Source organism: Sorex araneus, chromosome 5 (assembly GCF_027595985.1).
Source record: "Sorex araneus isolate mSorAra2 chromosome 5, mSorAra2.pri, whole genome shotgun sequence".
NCBI lineage: Eukaryota > Metazoa > Chordata > Mammalia > Eulipotyphla > Soricidae > Sorex > Sorex araneus.
The window spans coordinates 5,741,063-5,762,379 of NC_073306.1; the positions used below are offsets into that span (position 1 = coordinate 5,741,063).

Here is a 21,317-nt window from a genome sequence, read left to right on the forward strand (position 1 = left end):
CCCTCCAATCGGCATCGGGCTCCTCCAGGGCCACGTGATTCGACAGGCCAATCGGAGCAGCGTTTTCCTCTGGCCACTCTGATTGGCTCACACTTGGACACGTGATTGTAGCAAAGCCAATCAGAATCAACCGGAACACAGTCTGAATAACGAGGAAGTTTCTCTTTTTATTGCTGCCCTTGAACCTGGGGCTGTGTGTTTTCTTCTCCAAAACACGAGTCGGAGCCCTTTGGATGTCAGCCCAGAGGATGGAACTGAAGGACAGGGAACGAGAACACGGGCCCGCGCCAGGTTCTGGAGCCACTGCTTGAACCTCTGCAGCCAACCACGCCCAAATCCACGTGGCTGGTTTTCGGGTTCCATGAACCCATCAGCACCCCTATTGCCTGAGCGGAATCGTTGTACTGGGACCAGAAATTCACCAGCATGTCTCCCGGCGCCCTAGTGGGGCGGGGAGGAGGGCGGTCATCTTCTGCCCAGGCACCCACTCTTGTCTGAGACCCTGAAAACCCCTGGAACCTCAGGCCAAGCTGTGGTTTGTCTGCCCACAGCATCATGCCCTCCTAACGGTCCTGTGGCCCCTGCCCCACTCTGGAGCCTGGATGGCACCCCCAGTCACTGAGCTCCCCACGTCCGTTTCAGCAGCTCCTCAAGCTGATGTCTATTGCTCCTGGCCCTGACTGCGGTTGCTGGGGTAAAGGCGGGGAGGGAGCCCGTGCCAGGGCGGCAGACTCCTGCACCAGCGTTTGCTTCCTGGTGCACAACACCCTGCAGGGCACTTCCTCTCTCGATCAGGGGCCTTCGAAGTATATGCTAGGGTGTGGGCACATTTCAGGGACATGGTCATTGGCAAGAGGGAGCAACCTGCCCACGAGCACTGACTTTGTGCCCAGTTCTGGAACCCAGTTCTGGATCAGGGACAGGTGTGCGCACATCTGTAGGTGTTTGTGGGGTTTTTTTTTTTGCTTTTTTTTTTGGGTGGGGGTCACACCTGACAATTCCCAGGGGCCACTCCTGGCTCTGCACTCAGGAATTACCCCTGGCGGTGCTCAGGGGACCATATGGGATGCTGGGAATCGAACCCGGGTCGGCCGCGTGCAAGGCAAACGCCCTACTCGCTGTGCTATCCCTATCGCTCCAGCCCCAGTGTTTGTGGCTTTGTGTGTGCATGCACGCCCATGTATATGTGTAGTTGTGTGCTTGTGTCTGTGCATGTATATACGTGTGTGTGTGTGTGTGTGTGTGCGTGCATGTGTAATGGCTGGGGCACTGAGAAGGGAGGTTTCACAGTGGAGAGGGCGGCAGGCCCAGTGAACTCTGGAAGGAGAACCACGGGAACATGGTTGATCGAGAAGGGCCTTGATGCCCACTTAAGGCCAGTCTGATTTGGCACCCCTGAAACTCAAGTATCACGAGGTCGGGCCACGCAGGGTGGGAACCTGAAATAGCACTGACCCAGAGGACCAGGCAGAGAACGGCCGTGCCTTCTGGCTCTCACACTGAGGCTCGCACTCATGAAGCTGCGAGCCCAGGGGATCCGAGGAAGGGTTTTGCAACCGAACTCAGGTTCGGATGCTGACATGAGGGGCTGACTCAGAGTACAGCGGGTAAGGCACTGGCCTGGCAGAGGCCGACCTGGGCTTGATCCTGACACCACCAGAGCACAGAGCCAGGAGTCAGCCCTGAGCAGCACTGGGTGTGGCCCCCAAATAAGACAAAAACAAACAAAACAAAACACAACCGAATCCTGGCTCTGCCACGATCGGGCCGGATGACGTCTTGTCTTCCTGCCCCCTTTCCGGAGGTTTTTATTAAGTGCATTTAAAGCACTGAGGTTCGATCATGCCCCAAGCACACAGTTAATTTATTGCTTTTATTATGAAATAACGTTAGGAAATAACATACATTTTGCAAAGTTCTGACTTGGTGTTTCTCAACACCAAGCGCTCTCTCCCGCTAGTCTGGGACGGCGCCTGTGTGATTGCAACGAGCGAGGACCGCCTGGTCCCCTGGGGCCCGTCCCACAGATGGGGGCACTCGGGGATACTCGCGGACCTTCTGTGACCTGGTGAGGACCCTCGGCTGGGCTTTGAACCCCAGCCTGATGTGGCTGCCTCCAGATGCCAGCTCTTCCCTTAGCTCCTGGCTGCAGGCTGGAGGCGCTCCATCAGACACCCCCACCCTGCCCAGGTCCTGGCCCTGGCCAGGGGGACCCCGGAAATCCACTGCCACGGAGGAATCCAGCATGCATGGCATTTGTGGGTGTTTCGCTCCCTCACTGTCGGCACAGTCGGCCTGGGACATGCCCAAGACTGCGCTGGGCGGGACTCGGCCGTCCCCGGAGTGACCCCCGGCAAGCTGCGGTCAGTTCACGGCAGCTGCAGAGAGGCTGGCCCAGCGTGCGGCAGCCCCCTCCCTCCCGGCTGCTGTCCTTTGTCTTGGGAACAGTGAAAAATGAACGGAATGAGGAGGATTTGGGGGTGGGGGGAGGCAGGCCCGAGAACACGGCGCCTGGGCTCCCTGGCCACGGGGCCAGTTTCCAACCCGACGCAAAGAGGGAGGAACCCCGGGGCTGCGTGGAAGCCGTAGGGGCAGACCCACCCCCGTCCCCGGTCTGTTGCCGAACTCAGCCCGCCTCTGGGTCGGGGTCCCGTCTTGCAGAGGTCCCACTGGTGTCTTGTGAGTAGACATCAAGGTGCCACCAAGTGTCCCACAGGGCACAGGGCCTCCCTGCAACAGAGAAGGGTCCCCAGCAAAGCATGTCCCGTCACACACGGGTGCTCGTATTTGGGGGGGCCCACGTGGTGGGAGAGAACCGAGTGCGTGGGGAGAGAGACAGCTCGGCGTGGATACCTGCCACCGCTGACCCTCTGCCTTCAGACAGCAAATCCTGACCCAGGGTGAACTTTCCGGAGAACTTTCTAGAAGCTGTAGCAAACCGGACCTGGCTTGTGCTCAGGGTCCAGTGGGGGCAGAGAAGCTGAGACTCCAATTAATAAGGCCCCTAACATCCTTTAGGGGCGACCCCCGGTGGCCCCAGTGCGTGACTCTGACCGGAAGGGGGTCCTGGGCAGGGCCGGCGCCTTGCTCGGGGGCCACAATGGGCCAGGTGGGAGTGCGGGGTGCGAGCTCGCTCGGTCCCCATCACTTGGGGGGGGTGACCCCAATGCCTCACCCCACCCTGCGTCTGGGGACTTTCCCTAGATCCTCATCCCGGACTCAGGAGCAAGAGGCTGTGGATGTCCCTGAGCTCTGGGTGACGAGCGGGGACGGGTGGCAGGTGGCAGCAGGGACTGTCTCACCCCTGGCCCCAAACACGGGGATTCCGTGTCTCGGAGCGTCTCCTGGGCTCCTGGGGAGCCTGGGAGAGGGGGACACGCCCAGCTGAGTAAAGCCCTGGGCCTTGTCTCGGGGACCCGCCAGGTGCCCAGAGGGGACACTCTGGGGGTGCTGGTGTGGGGGACATGGCGGGGTTCAGCCTCCCCATGCCCTGAGCCCCTGCGGAGCGGCCCAGGCACCCCCACCGCGAGTCACCGCCTCTCTCGGTGGGGCTCGCGCTGGGCCTCTCCATGCGGCTACTCATCTGACTTCATATTTTCAGGGCCACACCCGGCGGTGCCCAGGGGTTACCCCTGGCTCAGTACTCGGGAATTACTCCTGGGGGTGCTCAGGAGACTTTATGGGATGTCGGGGATTGAATCTGGGTAGACCACGTGCAAGGCCAGTGCCCTGCCCACTGTACTATCAGACCCCATGCAGCTGTTTGTGACTCGGTTTCTTTCCCTGTCCCTTCACCGGACTGGGCCACCCTGGGCCCGAGCCTCCGTGTCCTCAGCTGGCCCTCAGGGGGGCGGGGGGGCCTCTGGGCGCCTCAGCCTGGTCTGACAGCCGCCCTGGTCCTTGGGTGCCGTGTCTCTGCCCATCCCGCTCACGCCCGACCCCAGCCGGCCCCGATGGCGCTGTCCCCTGGGTTCCGGCCAGGCGCCACCCTGGGCTCCGTGCCCACCTCCCGGCTGCTTCTCTTCTGAGATGGCAGGAGCCTCCGGCCTGGCAACGGGGTCATTTCCCAGGACCCGAGTGGATGCTGCTGCGGCCCGTCCTGCCTCGGGGGTCCGCGCCTGTCACTCTGCCCCGCTTGGCACGGCGCAGGGGGCGTCTGTCCTGCCCGCCAACCCTCCACTCAGCTCAGGAGAGGGCGACTCTCTCGGCAGGCTCCAGCGGGGGCTTCTCCCAGGCCCGCCAGGCCCTGGGCTCCCCGCACCCCCGTCCCGCCCGGGCCCTCCCCAGTCAGTCACACCCGCTGCCACTCTCGGCGGTCAGAAAGGCCGGGGCTCAGGCCAAGGCAGGAGCAGAGCGGGGAGGGCGCTGACCTTGCACACGGGCGACCCGGGCCCAACCCTGCTCTCCCCTCCGGCCCTGAGCCCGGAGAGGGTGACTCCCGCCTGCAGACAGGAGTGACCCTGAGCGTCACTGGGCGCGGCACACCTCCCCACACGCCCAGTTGTTTTTTTTTTTTAAAGATTAGTAGACGACCCCTCCGTCCTGCCCGAGGCACGCCCACCCCGCCCATCTCCAGAGGCAGCGCCGGAGGGAGGGACCCTCTCACCACACCCCACAGGGCCTCCCCCCGCCTGCAGGGCTGGTCCCTCTGCCACCAGCCTTGGCCCTGCTCCTGGGCTGATCCATGTTGGTCTGTGACTATCCAGTGTGGCCCCCGAGGCCCCTGATAGCCCTTGGCTTCAGCCTCGCCATGCCGGTGGCCTTCGGGGTACGCACTGTCAGGCAGCAGTGTCCCGTCAGCAACCGCACGAGCGCGGTAGACAGCAGGTGCTTAAACACGGCTCTGCCTTCTCGAGCAGTGGCTGGGGGCGGGCGGCGCCGGGGCAGCTGCTTCAGACCCTAGGACATGCTTCCCGGGCGACGCGTCCCCACCCCCGACTGGCAGAGCCTGGCAGAGGCCCCCACGGCCGGAGCGCCCCCTGCAGACCCCACTGTTTCCCTCCTGATCTCTGCCTCCTCCGTGCCCGCAGCAGGGCATCCCGAGATGATGCAGTTTGGTGCGCTCTCTTCCCAGTGCTCACGCAGGAGTGAGATCAAAGATTTTGCAACAACAACAACAACAATAACAATAACAAACTACAGCCCAACGCAAAACCCAGCAAAGCAAAAGCAAACCAACCTCTCAAAAGCCATGACTTTTATTTTTCCGTTCCTGCCGTTCACCCAGTTTGCACAAGCCGAGGACGCGTGGATTCTGGAGGGGAAGGAGGCACTTCCGGGACGGAACCTCCCAGAAACAGTCTCTGCGCTCTGCAGAGGCGTGGGCTCGAGAAGCGACTGAACCGTAAACTCTACGGAACGAGAAATGGACAGAAGTGTCGAGGCGGCACCTGGCTGGCTTCTTGCCTCCCCATGGGGGTCAGAGTTGAGCCCTCCAGTCCTGTGCAAAGGTCCTGGGGCTGGCTGAGGGGTAGCCGGTGTTCCCTGAGGCCGAGGCAGACGGGCTCCCCCAGGGCGGGAGCACGGTGTGTGTGCCCGGGCGCCGTGGCCCCTCCGGCTCCGTAGCTTCGCACAGTGCTCGTGTGTCCTGCCTTCATGTCCGCCCTTTGAAAGTGTTCATGCAGGTGTAGGTTCCTGAGAACTTGTGGATCTCCTCGAGGGCCGCCTGGGGGAGGATGCTGGGGGGAGGGAGAGAGCAGCGGTCAGGGAGGGGTCAGCGGCCACAGCATGAACACCAAGCCCCCCCCCCGCCTGCCCCTCCCGCACTGAATAAACAGGAAGTGAATAAACAGGAAGTTCCTTCTTTGCTGGGGGGGTGGCCACACCCGGAGATGCTCAGGGCTTACTCCTGGGGTGCTCAGGGGGACCATATAGGATGCTGGGGATCGAACCCGGGTTGGCCGCGTGCAAGGCCAGTGCCCTCGCTGCTGGACCATCGCTCCGGCCCGGACAAATGGTTTTTTGCAGGAGACAGAAGGGAACTTCCTAAGACGCAAGCTGGGCAGGTTAGTGTCTGTGGGGGCTCGGACCCCCACACGCTGCTGGGTGAGGCTCTGGGGCAAAGTCCGGCCCCCAGCGCCCCCCACCCCCCTCCTGCCACCCCAGTCCCTGCGCTCCCTCGCACACCCCAGTCCTGTCCTCACTGCTGACTCGTCACGCCCGGGCAACCTGTGGGACAGAGGTTTCATCCCTGACTCTACTCGGAACACAGGCTGAGCACAGAGCGCGGGGGTGGGGGGGCGCACAGTTCCTTTGGGGACCCCCCCTTCTTTATTTAAAGAGGGAGAAAGGCTCATTTCCAGCTGGAGCAATCTGGAAGGCTTCCTGGAAATGGTAGCACCAGGTTTCCCTTGGAGACTGTGAAATGCAGGGAGTGGGGAGGGGAGGGCGGGAAACTGCAGAGGAAACAGAACACGGAGGTTGAGGGTGGAGCGCTCTAAAGTGCTCTGAGCAAAATCAGGGGTGAATGTGTGCTTTCTGGAATGTTCTAAAAGATTTCCCAGCACCTCCCTGCAGTGGAGGAGACAGGCCTGGCATCCATGGGGCCCGAGTCTCTGCTCCTCCCGGGCCTGATGGCCAGGATGGACCCAGGGCGACTGGGAGTGACCCCACCCTGGCACTGTGTCTCCGTGGGACCCTGGGGGGAGGGGCAGGCTCGGAGCGTCCCTGCGTTTCTCCTGCTCGCGGCCTGCAGGACCACCTGGCAGCGGCACCGTCCCCCGGAGGGGGCTCCTGCAGCCCCCTTCGTGTGGGCTTTTGTCGTCTAAAGTCGGGAAGACGTGGGCAACGAGGTGCCCCTCCCAGTGGCCTCTCCCGGGAGCACTGTGGTGGTTCGGTGATTCTGAGCACTTGCAGCGAGACCCTGCTGCGCCTGTCTCGCTGTGGGCTTGGAGAGCACGCGTGTTCCTCACGCAACTCTCCGCACTGCGCTAGCAGGGAAGGGGCTGGTGGCTGGGCCGGCGCCCGGGCAAACCACGCGCCGAGTAGGAGCAGGCGGACAGACCCCAGCCCTCGTCTCGGCTGTCGTCTGCCAGCGGGGATGGGGCAGGTCACGCAAGCAAGAGCTCTGGGCTGCTCGGTCGTTGTGAAGGCCCCCACGGGGTCCTGAGGGCGGCCAGCTGGAGACCCGCTGCCCCGCAGGCAGGCAGGAGAGAGGCCAGTGAGCGGGGAGGCTCGGCCAGGCCTGTCCACAGCAGACATGGCTAATGGAGCACCGAGAGCTTCCACAGCAGGCGTGGCTAAGTGAGCACTGTGGCTAATGGAGCACCGAGAGCTTCCACAGCAGGCGTGGCTAAGTGAGCACTGTGCACTGCAGCTGATGGAGCACCGAGAGCTTCCACAGCAGGCGTGGCTGATGCCCCTATGCCCTCTGCCTGCCTCAGGCCCTTTGCCCGCCCCACTTGCCCTGTGACTGAGCGTCAGGGAGCCCCGCGCCCGTACCTCTTCAGGATGATGAGGGCGTGCATGGTCCAGGGGAGCAGGAGGAGGGCCTGGTTGAGCTGCACGGCTTCCACCGTCCTCCGGGCCACGGTCTCGGGCTTCAGTGGCGGGAAGAGTCTGGGGAACCTGCGCAGGAGCGGGCGGGCGTCAGGCTTCTGCACGGGGCCGCCCTGCCGGCTGTCGGGGACTTGGGACCCTCTGGGGCTGTCTGGCCGCCTCCCCCCCCCACCGGGCCTGCGACGGGGTTGCCGGCAGACGGGGGTCTCTCTCCCCCTGGAGTCAGGGGATGCTCACCCCAAGGCCCGGGGTGCTCAGGGCGGCCCCCGAAGTGCTTGGTCAGACCTGATGGCCGCGGGACCTTGTCCGATCAACCACTGCAGCCCCAGGGGCCCGCCCTGGCCCCAGCCAGCAGGGCTCAGGCCACCGCAGGGAGGGACACGGCTCACGCGGGCTCTGTGCTGACCCCTGCCCCCCTGCTCGAGTGCCGTTACCGCACCCAGCGGCCTGGCCTGTTCTTGTCTCCTAGTGAATGACGCGTCACCGTCCTCACACTGTGGGTCCCCACGGCGCTTCCTGGTCTGTCTCCCCCCTCAGACTGTGGGTCCCCACGGCGTTTCCTGCTCTGTCTCCCCGCTCAGACTGTGGGTCTACCTCGATGGGACTGCCTCCCCCCTCAGACTCTGGGTCCCCATGGCATTTCCTAGTCTGTCTCCCCCCTCAGACTCTGGATCTACCTCGATGGGACTGCCTCCCCCCTCAGACTGTGGGTCTACCTCGATGGGACTGCCTCCCCCCTCAGACTGTGGGTCTCCACGGCGTTTCCTGGTCTGTCAGAGCAAACAGCGGGGGCTTCACAGGCCTCCCTGAGACCCTACAGTGCGGCCATCCCAGGGCAGCTGGTTTAAGGGGCTCCCCAGGAACCCGGACTCCAGCTGACAGACAAGGAAACTGAGGCAGAGTTCGGGGGACCTGAGGCATTCTAAGCTGGCCTGCAGGAGTCTGGCTCTGCCCTGGCTCTGCTCCCAGTTCCAGCCCACGAAGGTCTGACACTGCTCCGGTCTCCGTGGGGTTAGGGGCAAGTCCCCTGGGTTTGCTGTCACCCAAATGGCAGTTAGCTAACTACCCAGTCACCAGCACTCACCTACAGTTAACTACCCAGTCACCAGCACTCACCTACAGTTAACTACCCAGTCACCAGCACTCACCTACAGTTAACTACTCAGTCACCAGCACTCACCTACAGTTAACTACCCAGTCACCAGCACTCACCTACAGTTAACTACCCAGTCACCAGCACTCACCTACAGTTAACTACCCAGTCACCAGCACTCACCTACAGTTAACTACCCAGTCACCAGCACTCACCTACAGTTAACTACCCAGTCACCAGCACTCACCTACAGTTAACTACCCAGTCATCAGCACTTACCTACAGTTAACTACCCAGTCACCAGCACTCACCTCAAGCTAACTCCAAACCTTACATAGCTGGAGTGTGGCTCAAAATCAGGGGTTCTGATTCATTTTATTGGGGTAGGGTGTGGCAGGGGGTCACTGGGATTCGAACCCGGGCCTCAGGACTGAGGAGCACATGCTCGGCCAGTGAGTTCTTCCCGGCCTCTCCTGTTTCTTGATTGCTATTTGCTATTTTGCTTGTTTGGGGGGTCAGGGCGTACTCCTGGCTCTGCGCCCAGAGATCACTCCTTGGTGGGCTCGGGGGACCATATGGGATGTTGGGGATCGAACCTGGGTCGGCCGCATTCAAAGCAAGCACCCGTCCCGCTGTGCTATCGCTCCGGCCCAAAGCGCACAGACCTTGAAGGTGAGGCGCGTCCCAACCTGCACACCCTCCCGAGGCCTCCCTGGGCACCAGAAGGTTCCCCCGTGCCTCCTCCCCGGCCTCCTCGCTCGTGCTCCCGCCCAGGGTGACGGGTGTTCTGGGTGCTCCCTGCGCGGGTCCACCTGCTGGCCCAGAGCCTGTGCAGCTGGACACTGCCCGCGCTCCTCCACTGCCGCTGGGAGCCTGTGGCGGGCCCTGGCCCGAGTGCTCTGCGTGTCTGTCTTTCCGTCTCTCTCCCTCTCTCTCCCTCTCTCTCCCTCTGTCTCTCTCCCCCTCTCGCTCCCTCTCCCTCTTCCTCTCTCCCTCTCCCTTTCCATCTCCCTCTCCCTCTCCCTCTTCCTCTCTCTGTCCTCTCCCTCTTCCTCCCCCTTTCCATCTCTCTTTCCCTCTCTCTCCCTCCCTTTCTGTCTCCCTCCCACTCTCCCTCTCTCTCTCTCCCTCTCTCTCCCTCCCTCCCTCTCCCTCTCCCTCTCTCTCTCCCCTCTCCCTCCGTCTCTCTCCCCCCTCTCTCCCTCTCTCTCTCCCTTCCTTTCTGTCTCTCTCCCTCTCTCTCCCTCTTCCTCCCTCTCTCTCCCTCTCTCTTTCTCCTTCTCCTCCTCTCCCTCTCTCTCCCTCTCTCTCCATCTCCCTCTCTCTCCTCTCCCTCTCTTTCTCCCTCTCTTTCTCTCCCCCCCTCTCTCTCCTTCTCCCTCTCTCTCTCCCTCTCTCTCCCCCCTCTCTCTCTCCCTCTCTGTCCTCTCTCCCTCTCTCTCCATCTCCCTCTCTCTCCCTCTCTCTCTCTCCCCCCTCACAGCGGTCGCTCCCCTCGGCTGGGGCCGGCCCGGCCCGCGGCGCCCCGCGCTCACCCACCTGACGCGCATGCCCTGGAACATCTCGGTGCTGGTGTGGAAGGGCAGCACGGTGGTGGCGCTGACGCCGGGGCAGTCCAGCAGCCCCAGGGTCAGGCTCTCCATGAAGGCGAAGGCCGAGGCCTTGGAGGTGCAGTAGTCGATGGCGCCCGGGATGGCCGACAGCGCCAGCACCGAGTTCAGGCACACGATGTGGCCGTGCTGCAGCTCCAGCATGCGCGGCAGGAAGGCCTTGGTGGTCTGCGGGCAGGCGGGGTCAGCACGCCTCCTGCCCCCCCCCCCCCGCCCAGCCCGGCCCCGCGCCCGCGCCCGCCTCACCCAGAACTGGCCCAGCGTGTTGATGTGCTGGGACTTGAGCAGCGCGTCGTCGTCGCTGTCCATCAGGCTCTTCCCGTGCACCACGGCCGCGTTGTTCACCAGGATGGTGACGTCGCCCACCTGCGCACAGCCGCGTGAGGCCGCCGCTCCCGGCGCACGACCCTCTCGGCAGGAAGGCCGCGGGCCAGTGTGCAGTCCCCCGGGGAGCGACACGCGCCTAAACCCCCCGGGACAGCAGCACGTGGCTCCTGTCACGGCCCCACCCACAGCCGAAGGCGCCCCAGAGGACACACAGGGACACTCAGGCTCACACAGACACACACAGACTCACACAGACACACACTCACACAGACACACACTCACAAGGACACACACTCACACAGACACACACTCACACGGACACACACACAGACACACACACACTCACACAGACACACACTCACACGGACACACACTCACACAGACACACACTCACACAGACACACTCACACGGACACACACAGACTCACACAGACACACACTCACACAGACACACAGACTCACACAGACACACACAGACTCACACAGACACACACTCACACAGACACACACAGACTCACACAGACACACACTCACACAGACACACACTCACACAGACACACACAGACTCACACAGACACACACTCACACACTCTCAAACTCACACAGACACACACAGACTCACACAGACACACACTCACACAGACACACACAGACTCACACAGACACACACTCACACACTCTCAAACTCACACAGACACACACAGACTCACACAGACACACACAGACTCACACAGACACACACACACTCACACGGACACACACTCACACAGACACACACAGACTCACACAGACACACATTCACACACTCTCAAACTCACACAGACACACACTCACACACTCTCAAACTCACACAGACACACACAGACTCACACAGACACACATTCACACACTCTCAAACTCACACAGACACACACTCACACACTCTCAAACTCACACAGACACACACAGACTCATACAGACACACACTCACACACTCTCAAACTCACATAGACACACACTCACGGACACACACAGACTCACACAGACACACACAGACTCACACAGACACACACTCACACACTCTTAAACTCACACAGACACACACTCACACAGACACACACAGACTCACACAGACACAGACCCACAGACACACACTCACACGGATAGACTCACACACTCTCAAACTCACACAGACACATATTCACATGGACACACACAGACTCACACAGACACAGACTCACACAGACAGACTCACACAGATACACACAGACTCACACAGACTCACACAGACACACACAGACTCACACAGACACACACTCACATGGATAGACTCACAGGGACACAGACACAGACACATAGACACAGACACTCACAGACACACACGGACACACACTCACTTGGACACACAGACTCACACAGACACAGACTCACACAGACAGACTCATGTGGATAGACTCTCAAGAACACAGAATCACACACTCACACAGACACACACAGGCACAGCCTCATACAGATACAGACTCACACAGAAACAGACTCATACAGACACACAGACTCACACAAACAGACTCACATGGACACACACTTACACAGACACAGACTCATACAGATACAAACTCACACAAACAGACTCACGTGGACACAGACAGACATAGATTCACACAAACACAGACTCACACAGACTCGCCCTCACACACTCACAGACTCACACGCACACACACAGACTCACCCTCACTCTCTCTCACACACACACATATGGACACAGACTCAGAAGACACATAGACACAGACACACAAATAGAGATACAGACTCACACAGACACACACAGACTCAGAAGACACACACAGACACACAAACATAACTCATACGGACACAGACATACATAAACGCACAGACACACACACAGACACAGATACACACAGACACGTACAGATAGACACATACACAAACCCTCCTGTACACACATGCGCGGACACACACTCAAACGTACACACAGACACATGCCAGCTTCAGGGAGAGCCGCCCCGGCCGCCCAGAGTGGCCACGCAGCTGAGCCAGCCCCGGGGACGGCGCCGAGCCACTCGCCTTCTCCCGGACAGCCTTGGCCGTCTGGTACACCTCCTCCCGGTTGCCCACGTCACAGATGAAGTAGTGACACTCGGTGCCCATCTGCCGAATCTCCTCTGTCGTCTCCCGCAGGCATTTCTCGGTCCGGCCCCAGAGAACGATCTGGAAGGAGAGAGAGACCGCAGTGAGCAGGAGGCTCGTGACAGGATCGCAGGGTGGGGAGAGCCGGGCGCGTGCCCGGCAGGGGCGGGGTCCCACGACCCTCCCCATCAGACAGCTGGGGGTGTCCCTGGCCGTCCCCCGCTGCCAGGCCTGCACTGACCCCACCCCAGGGCTGCTGCGTGTGGCCCCTCTAAAAAGAAATGAGGAAGACCTGGGGGTCCGAGGAGCACCCTCCGAGGTTCAGTATTTCGCACCAGTGGCCTCTGAGGCATCCGGAGTCAGAGGGAGGAAGGCAGTGAACAGCTCTGGAAAGGGCTGGAGCCTTCTCTGAAGCCCCCAGCACCTACGATCTGCGGGGGGCTTGTTTACAGCCAGCGCAGCTCTGGCAAGGGCTCCGGGCCTTCTGCACGGGGCCCCGGGGCCTGCAGGTACTTTGTGACATAGGCTGGGGGGTTCCACGGGGCGGGCAGAGCCGCAGCGCCTGGAGCCCCCTGCCGCCCCCTGGCTCTCTCCTCTGCAGGCCTCGCCCCTTGCTCCCCCAGGCTCCACCACCTCTGCAACGGGCAGGATGAGTTCAGGGAGGAGTCTGCTAAATCCCGGCTGATGCTCCGCCATGGGACTCAGCGAGGGAGTGCTCCCGCTGGGCTGCAACTCGCAATCATTTGTGTATTCAGGCAATAAAATCATTGAATAGAAAACACTCCACCCCCCCGCCCAACACGGAAACCTCAATGTGTAAAATCTGTCAAAGGAAGAAATTTCTTGGCCCAGGCTGGAGGGGATAATACAGCGGGGAGGGCGCCTTGCACACAGGTGACCTGAGTTCAACCTCCCTCCCCCGCCCCATATCACCTATAGTCCCCTGAGCCCCCCAGGAGTGATCCCCGAGCTTTCAATGTTTTCAAAACATTGAAAAAAAAAATCTTGCCCTGATGGAGCAGGCACACTCTCCCCGCCCACTCCGAGGGAATCCGGGCGACCAAGAGCTTCCACAAGCATGGCCCAGGTGGCCGGTGGGTGCCAGGACTAAGTCTCCAAGATGCACTGCGGCAGCAGAGCTGGGCAGCCCCTCCCCGGCTCCCCGCCTGCTCTTGATTCCAGATGTCAGGCCCACAACCCGCCCCCGGGCGCTGTCTTAGCACACCAACAGCCCGGGTCCAGAAACTCCCAGCTGAATCCCAAAACGGATCAGTGCCCTGCAGAGACGTCCCTGGAGCCCAGCCATTTACAATCTTAGAATTCCAGAAGCACGCGGCAGCTTCTGTGGCCGCGCGACCTCTCGTGATATTCAAAAAGAGCAACGGGAGAATAAACGAGGTAGTGTCTGCCCCTGGCAAGCAGGCTTGAATGGTGGTGGGAAAATTCAAGCAACATATAATCCCCAAAAGTAGAGTCGGTATCGGGGAAATTGCCTGCCCCAGAGGCAGGGTGAGGACGGGAGTGGGGTGGGGGGATACTGGGGACATGAGTGGTGGGAAATGTGCACTGGTGGAGGGATGGGTGTTCGATCCTTGTATCGCTGAATCTCAAACATGAAAGCGTTGTGACTATATCTCACCCTGATTTAATTCACTGTCACTGTCATCCCGTTGCTCATCGATTTGTTCGAGCGGGCACCAGTAACGTCTCTCACTGAGATAATTAAAAAAAAAAACACCTCTTGCCCTTCTTCAACTTTTCGGATTCTGAAAGCAGCTGACTCATGAGGATGGCAGCACCCCAGGATCAGACTTTGCTTTTTGCTTTTGTTTGGGGGCCACACCCAATGGTACTCAAGGTTTACTCCTGCCTCTGCACTCAGGGATCACTCCTGGCGGGGCCCAGGGGACTCTTTGGGGTACTGAGGATTGAACTCAGGTCAGTTGTGTGTCAGACAAGTGTGCTAACCACTGTCCCATCTCTCCGGCCCAAGCCAATCCATCAATGCCAGTCGTCAATACTGTTTCCATTCACCCTCCAACACTGACCGGTTGGATTGTCCATCTAGATCCATGACACGTCAAAGCAAAGCCACAGAGATAACCACGTGTGGGTGGGGGCAGCTTGGCAATTGTTTCCCTTAAATCCCAGGATGGGTTGGAGTGATAACACAGCAGATAGGGCATTTGCCTTAGATGTGGCTGACCCGGGTTCGATTCCTCCGTCCCTCTTGGAGAGCCCGGCAAGCTACCGAGAGTATCCCGCCCGCACGGCAGAGCCTGGCAAGCTCCCCGTGGCGTATTCGATATGTCCAAAACAGTAAGGAGACATTACTGGTGCCCGCTCGAGCAAATCGATGAGCAACGGGACGAGAGTGCTACAGTGCTAAATCCCAGGATGCTCGGGGCTGTTCCTGACGGCGTTCGGAGTAAGCCCCGGAGTAAGATCCTGCGTGGAGCTGGGGAGAAACCCGGGGCTGGCCACAGGCAAGGCCAGTGCCTTCAGCCCTGGTTCTGTCTGTCCAGCCCCAATTGTCGCAGTGTTTAAACAACGTCTGAGCTATTTTTAGAAAGAACCACCACTGGGAATGGCCAGCCCGAGGACTTCACCTGGCCCCGCTGCTCTGTTTTCACGGCTGGCCGGAAGTGCAGGAAGGGCTGAGGCAGGAGGCCACCGTGGGGTCCTGACCACAAAAGTCCGACCAGGGCCAACCGACTGCCGCTGGACGCCTCCCAGGGGCGCTTGCTTCCCTGCAGAGCTGAAAATAGACTCGGAGCGCGCTCCCCCCGGGGGAGCCGGGCAGGGTCGCCTCACGGGAGGAGACAAACATCCGCTCCAGGCAACAATGCGATGTTCAGCCTTGTCCTGTGCTCACTGTCGCCCGTTTCCTTCCAGAGCTCTGTCGCCCCTCTCTGTCCACGCGTCCTCTCTCCCAGCTGCTCGCCCGCCCCTTCCTTCTCTCCTTCCCGCCTCCCTCCCATCCTCAGCCCTGCACTCCTCATCCCTCACCCATCGCCCTCTACCAAGTTACTTCTCACTCCATCACCCCTCACCCCTCACCCCTCCTCCATGGCCCCATCCCTCCTCCCTCACCCATTCAGCCCCCACTCATCCACCGTTCACCCCTCACCCCTCACTCGCCCACCCACCCTCCCTCACCCCTCACCCATCCACCCGCCATCCCTCGCCCGTTATCCACTAACCCTCACCATCATCCCTCACTCCTCACCCATCACCCCTCACTCCTCACCCCTCATCCATTATCTCACACCCATCATCCCTCATCCCTCACCCATCATCCCTCATCCATTCAGCCCTCACTCATCCACCCATCATCCCTCCCCCTCCCCCCTCCCCCATCATTCACCATCCCTCACCCATCACCCACTTACCCATCCTTTACCCATCACCCCTCTCCCCTCCCTCATTATCCATCACCCACCATCCACCATCACTCACCTTCACCCATCATCCGTCATTCCTCCCTCTTCATCTTCATCCCTCACCCATCATCATCATCATCATCATCATCATCATCCCCTGCCCATCATCCACCACCCCTCACCCCTCACCCTGGATCCCGCACCCCTCAGCCACCCTCCCTCGCCCACCGTCCCTCCCCCACGCATCCCTCCCTTGCCCACTGTTCCTTATCCACCTTCACTCCAGTGTCACCCCCAGCAGCCCCTTTCTGACTCCATCTGCTTCCGTGTCCACAACCAGCCACCTGCTCCTGCCCGCACCCCTGCCACGGCTGCGGCCACTGGGCACTGGGCACGGGCTGGGGTGGAGAGAATGCATACCTGGCCTGGCACCTGCCAGGCACGGTCGGGGTAGAGGGGGTCCACGGCTGCCTCAGGGACATTCTGGGTGTGGGTCAGGGTGGGGCGTGCGCGCCTGCCCCGGGGACGTGTTGGAGTGTGGGACGGGGTGCAGCGGGCACAGGCCTGTCCTGAGGAGGTACTGGGCACGGACGGGGTGCAGGGGTTGCATGCGTACCCCGGGGGTGCGCTCCGGGGCGGGAGAGGCGCGGGCTTGGGAAACAGCTACAAGGACTCCAGCGGGCGCGATGCAGAATGACTGAGGCCAGAGAGTGGCAGAGAGAAGCACGCGTCTTGCATGTGGTTAACCCACCTCAGCCCCTGAGCACTGCTGGGGGCGGCCCAGCGCCCTGCTCCTCCTGCCACCTGCACCCCTGTCGGGTGACCCAGAGCCCCACAGCTGTGGCGATGCTTAGCCCGTGACTCGGCCCCCGGCCCCGCCCGAGCTGCTGAGTCCATATCCTGTCCCCTAGAGTCAGGGATGGGAGCACCCCACCCCCCACCCCCGGCCAGCACACACAGCACCTCTCATGGTTCTAAGTACCCAGGCACTTTGTGGGCTCCTACTCATCCCACAGAACCCGACAGAGGCGTGTGCCCCACGTTTGGAAACTTCCCTGACAGCTCCCGCCCCTCTTCGGACCGGGACCCCAGGACGGTGACCCATGACAAACATGTCCCGCACATCTGACGCGGCCCCCGCGTCCTTCTGAACACACCCCCGTGATTTCTCACGGAAACCTCCGACGCCTTCCGGGTCGGCCCTGGTGACCGGCCCCGATGTCCAGGCCAGGCTCCCACAGGCCAGGGGACTTGCCCAAGGTCACTCCGCTCAGAAGCCGCAGAGCCAGGTGTCGTGGAGTCACGTGATTGATGCCCACCAAGGCTGGCCCTGGCAGCCCCGTGCCCCCGGCTCCCCCATGAACTGTTTCCTCCGGGGACCCCTGTTCCCCCCGTGACCTCAGCCTGCGGCGCGGGCCAGGCCCGGAGCAAAAGGCCAACAAGTCCCATCACATGGTACTGGCCCCAGGAGGTTCTAGAAAAATCTGCTGAGCAAAGAACACCAAGGTCTCTTCCCCACCCAGCCCCGCCTGCTCCCTGAAGGCCGCGGAGGGCCCGGCCTGGGCTTTCCCCGGCAGCTCCTGACCGTGTGCGGGTGGTCCGGGGCGGGTCCCGCGAGGCGCGTCTGTCTGTTCAGGCCGGCCCGCAACCCCGGGCTGCATCTCGGGAGCCCCAGAGATGCTGAGTCAGCTTCCCCGAAGGAATGCGGCCAGGCGCACCCCCACCCTCGTGACTGCGCCCCACACAGGGCTGGCGGGGGGTGGGGCGCGGGGGGGCACCGCCCTTCCTAGCCCCTCCAGCAGGGCAAGTCAAGAAAAATCTGCCCCGGCTGGAGCCATAGCACAGCGGGGAGGGCGTTTGCTTTGCACACGGCCAACCCGGGTTCAATTCCCAGCATCCTATAGGGTCCGCTGAGCACCGCCAGGAGTGATTCCTGAGTGCAGTAACCCCAGAGCATTGCTGGGTGTGGCCCAAAAAAAGGAAAAGGAAATCAGAAAAATCTACTCCATGGCCAGAACCGGCATGCGCCCACATTGCAGGGGGGGGGGGGAGGAGGGAGAGGGGAGGGGGGAGGGGGGGTGCCCGTGGAGGGCAGGTGGGCACTGCGGCACCAAGAGGGTTGAATTTCCCTCTCAGACGCCCCCTCCCGTGGCTGAGGCCCCCCCGCCCCCCATCCCCTGAATGTGGCAGATTCTGATCTTCCACTCCGGAGCGACGCGGGCTCAGAGAGCTCATGTGACGGCTCTCTGGACTCAGGTGACGCGAGCAGCGGCTTCGAGGGGGGCCCAGGCAGGACAGGGCAGGGGGACACCTCAGAGGGGGGCCCCGGGCTCCTTCCCAGCACAGTGCTCACAGACACGGTAACCGCTGTCGGCTGGCTATTAACCCCCGTGGCTCAGAGGAGACCCCAGAGTCGGCCCCCACTCCCCTGCGCCCCGAGGGGAGTCACAGGAGGACAGTGGCCTGGAAGACCCCCACAGGGACTCTGCTGGGCTCACACACGTGACCAAGATGGGTGCAGCCCTCGACCCTCAGAGACTTGGCTGTCCTCTCCCCCCCGCCCCCACGGACTTAGAAGTCCCCAGGGTGCTCGCCTGGGGAGTCCGGTGACCCGAGTCCACGGGGTGGAGCTGGGGTCAGTCACACAAGGGCACTGCGCGGGACTCCCGACCCGTCCACCGGCTCTGCCCGCCCCCAGATTCTGCTGCAGATACAACTTTGATATTTCTCTGTCACTGCCCAAGGCGGCAGCCGGGGGCCCCTGCACAGGCCGAGAGACTTGCTTCTTTACCAACACCCCCAAATCCAGCCCGAGTGGCCCCCCTGGCCCCAGCCCGCCCCCCGCGCCAACTTCCCCCTCACCACGCCCTGCCCCGACTTGACCGACGGCAGACTCTGGCCCGGGCCGCCTCAGGTTCCCCACTGACCTGGCCCTGACCCGGAACTCTGGGGGTTCTGGGGGGTCCCCCCACCCGGGGCCTCGCTGTTGGGGCAGGCAGGAGTCTCCCTGCCCTTCCCGAGCCCCGCTGAGCTGCCGAGGGCGGGGGGAGTCGGGCAGGACCCCCGCCCCGGGTCGTGGTCGCTGGCCAGCTCGGCCGGTGCCTCCCCCGCTGGGAAGCTGAGAATGTTCTGGTTCGCGCCTGACTGAGACCAGCAGCCAACTCTCCTCTCCCTGAGCCCCGGCGGGCGGCCACCTCCGCCCGGCCACCTGGTCTTGGACAGTCCCCGGGATGCCGGGCATGGTCCCTTGGTCACATGCTAGCTAGAGGAGTGGACACATGCACACGGGGAAACTGAGGCCCTGAGCGCTGACTGGACCCCACCCGTGCCCTCGGCCACAGTACCGGGGTCACCCAGCATGTGCCACGTGCTCCGGCTAGCGGCTCCCGGGGGCCAGGCCAGACCCAGTGTTTGCTGGACAGTGGCGGTGGGCGCGCTGCCTGCTGCCCGGGCACTGGGCGGGCGAGGGCCGGGCGCGAGGGGCTCTCTGGGCACCGGGGCTGGTGGCTGGGTGGGGCCGGGCGCCTGGAGCGTTCCGGGTCTTCCCAGTAGGTGGAAGGAGGTGGAGCCCCCCGCCCCCCGTTACTGCCCGCTCCTAGACTCCACCCCGGCCTGGCCCCTTTCCACACTTCAAACCTCATCCTTCCCCGGCCAGGGTGTCTGATGCCCGGAGCTACCTCACGTGCCTCAGGCCCAAGTTACGCCTCGGACCCATGTTAGATTTCAGGCCCGTGTCTACGTCGGGTCCATATCTACCTCAGGCCCGTGTCTACCTCAGGCCCATGTTGTACTTCAGGCCCCTGTCAGGCCCGTCAGGCCCATGTCTGCCTCAGGCCCATGTCTACCTCAAGCCTCCGTCCGATATCTACTCTAGACCCACCCTTCCCTCAGGGTCCTACATCATTTAGTCCTGCCCTCAAACTGTCCTCTTGCCTCTCATCTCATAGGTTCTCCTCAAGTCTCTGTCTCTCTCTGTCTCTGTCTCTCTGTCTCTGTCTCTCTCTCTCACACTCTCCCTCTCCCTCCCTCTCTCTCTCTCCCTTCCTCTTTCTCTGTCACTCTCTCCCTCCCTTGCTTGTTTTTTTCCTAGTTCTTTCCAGTGCAGGGATCAAGCCCATGTCTCATGCATGTACACCAGGTCCTTTACCACAGGGCCACATCCCTGACCCTCAAGCATTTTTTTTTAATCTTAGAGACTTTTGCGTAAAACAAAGACACTTGGCCTGCTAGCCCTCTCCCTGCTTTAAAAACATCCTATTTTGGGCCAGAGCGATAGCCCAGCAGGGAGGGTGCCTGCCTTGCTCCCGGCCGACTCGGGTTCCATCTCCGGATTCCCACATGGTCCCCCGAGCACTGTCAGAAGTCATTTCTGAGTCCAGACCCAGAAGCAACCCCAGCAACCCCTGAGCATCGCCGGGTGTGGCCCCCAAAACTAAACCAAAAGGTTTCTGAGCAAACCTCCTGTGTTTAGAGCAGGTTTCTGTTCAAACCAAAGCTGGGCGGAAGGTGGCGAGACGCGCCAGCTGTTCTCTGGCCCCGCTCCCCGCCCCACCCCCACTGGAGACCCGGCACCAGAGGACACTTGGGTGACATTGCTAAGCCTCGGGGCACGTCCTAATCGCTCACGGTTCCCGCAAGTTCCCACTGGGCTCGGTCTGGGGTAGCCACGGTTTGGCGCCCGCCGGGACGGTGCCCTGCATTCTCTCGGCTGCTCTCCGGGCCCGACCCGGCGCGCGCGTTCCCCCTCCCACGGCAAGCGCCGGCGGCTGCTGGTCGCTTCACTGTCTCCAGTTTGTCCTGTCCAGTTGGCCCCGCGGCCCGGAACCTGGTCACCTGGGATTCTCTCTCCCCGTCTGAGGGAGGCACTGCCGGAACCTCCGCGTCCGATGCTGGCGCGCAGGTCATCCCCTCCTAGCGCTGAATAATGCGCCATTGTCTGCCGCGCCGCAGTTTATTTATCCTTTCACCTGGGGAAGGACGCGGTGCTGGCGCGTTCTGTCATGACAGAGGCACTGCAAACATCCGTGTGCCTGAACCCTCGCTGGACTTCCCAGATCTGTCCACTCACCGGGAGCCTCCGGCTCGTCCCGTCTCCTCCCCTGGCGATGCACGGCCTTTTGGGATTCGTCACCCCTGGGAAAACTCTCCTGGGAAAATTCTTCAAGGAGGATCTAGAAGTTTCCAGAAACCAGAAGGTGTCTGAAACTTAGAGCCAGCACCCAAGGGTTGCTGCTGCTTGGTGAATAGCCCTCCGGGCGCCACGGGACTGCACCGCGGGCC

At 61.8% G+C, this 21,317-nt stretch overlaps 1 protein-coding gene across 2 annotated transcripts in view; it reads right to left on the reverse strand.

Annotated features, from left to right (window-relative positions):
- Nucleotides 1-5,182: 5,182 nt before the first annotated feature.
- DHRS3 (dehydrogenase/reductase 3) overlaps nt 5,183-21,317 on the reverse strand; it is a 35,681-nt gene continuing 19,546 nt past the window's right edge. For both annotated transcript variants that reach the window (XM_055140479.1, XM_055140478.1), the window contains 5 exons: nt 12,592-12,735; nt 10,447-10,566; nt 10,130-10,368; nt 7,441-7,566; nt 5,183-5,678 (listed from right to left, as the gene is read on the reverse strand). In XM_055140479.1, coding sequence (XP_054996454.1) covers nt 5,594-5,678; nt 7,441-7,566; nt 10,130-10,368; nt 10,447-10,566; nt 12,592-12,675 — 654 coding nt within the window. In that variant the 5' untranslated portion in view covers nt 12,676-12,735 and the 3' untranslated portion in view covers nt 5,183-5,593. The remainder of the gene's footprint in view (nt 5,679-7,440; nt 7,567-10,129; nt 10,369-10,446; nt 10,567-12,591; nt 12,736-21,317) is intronic.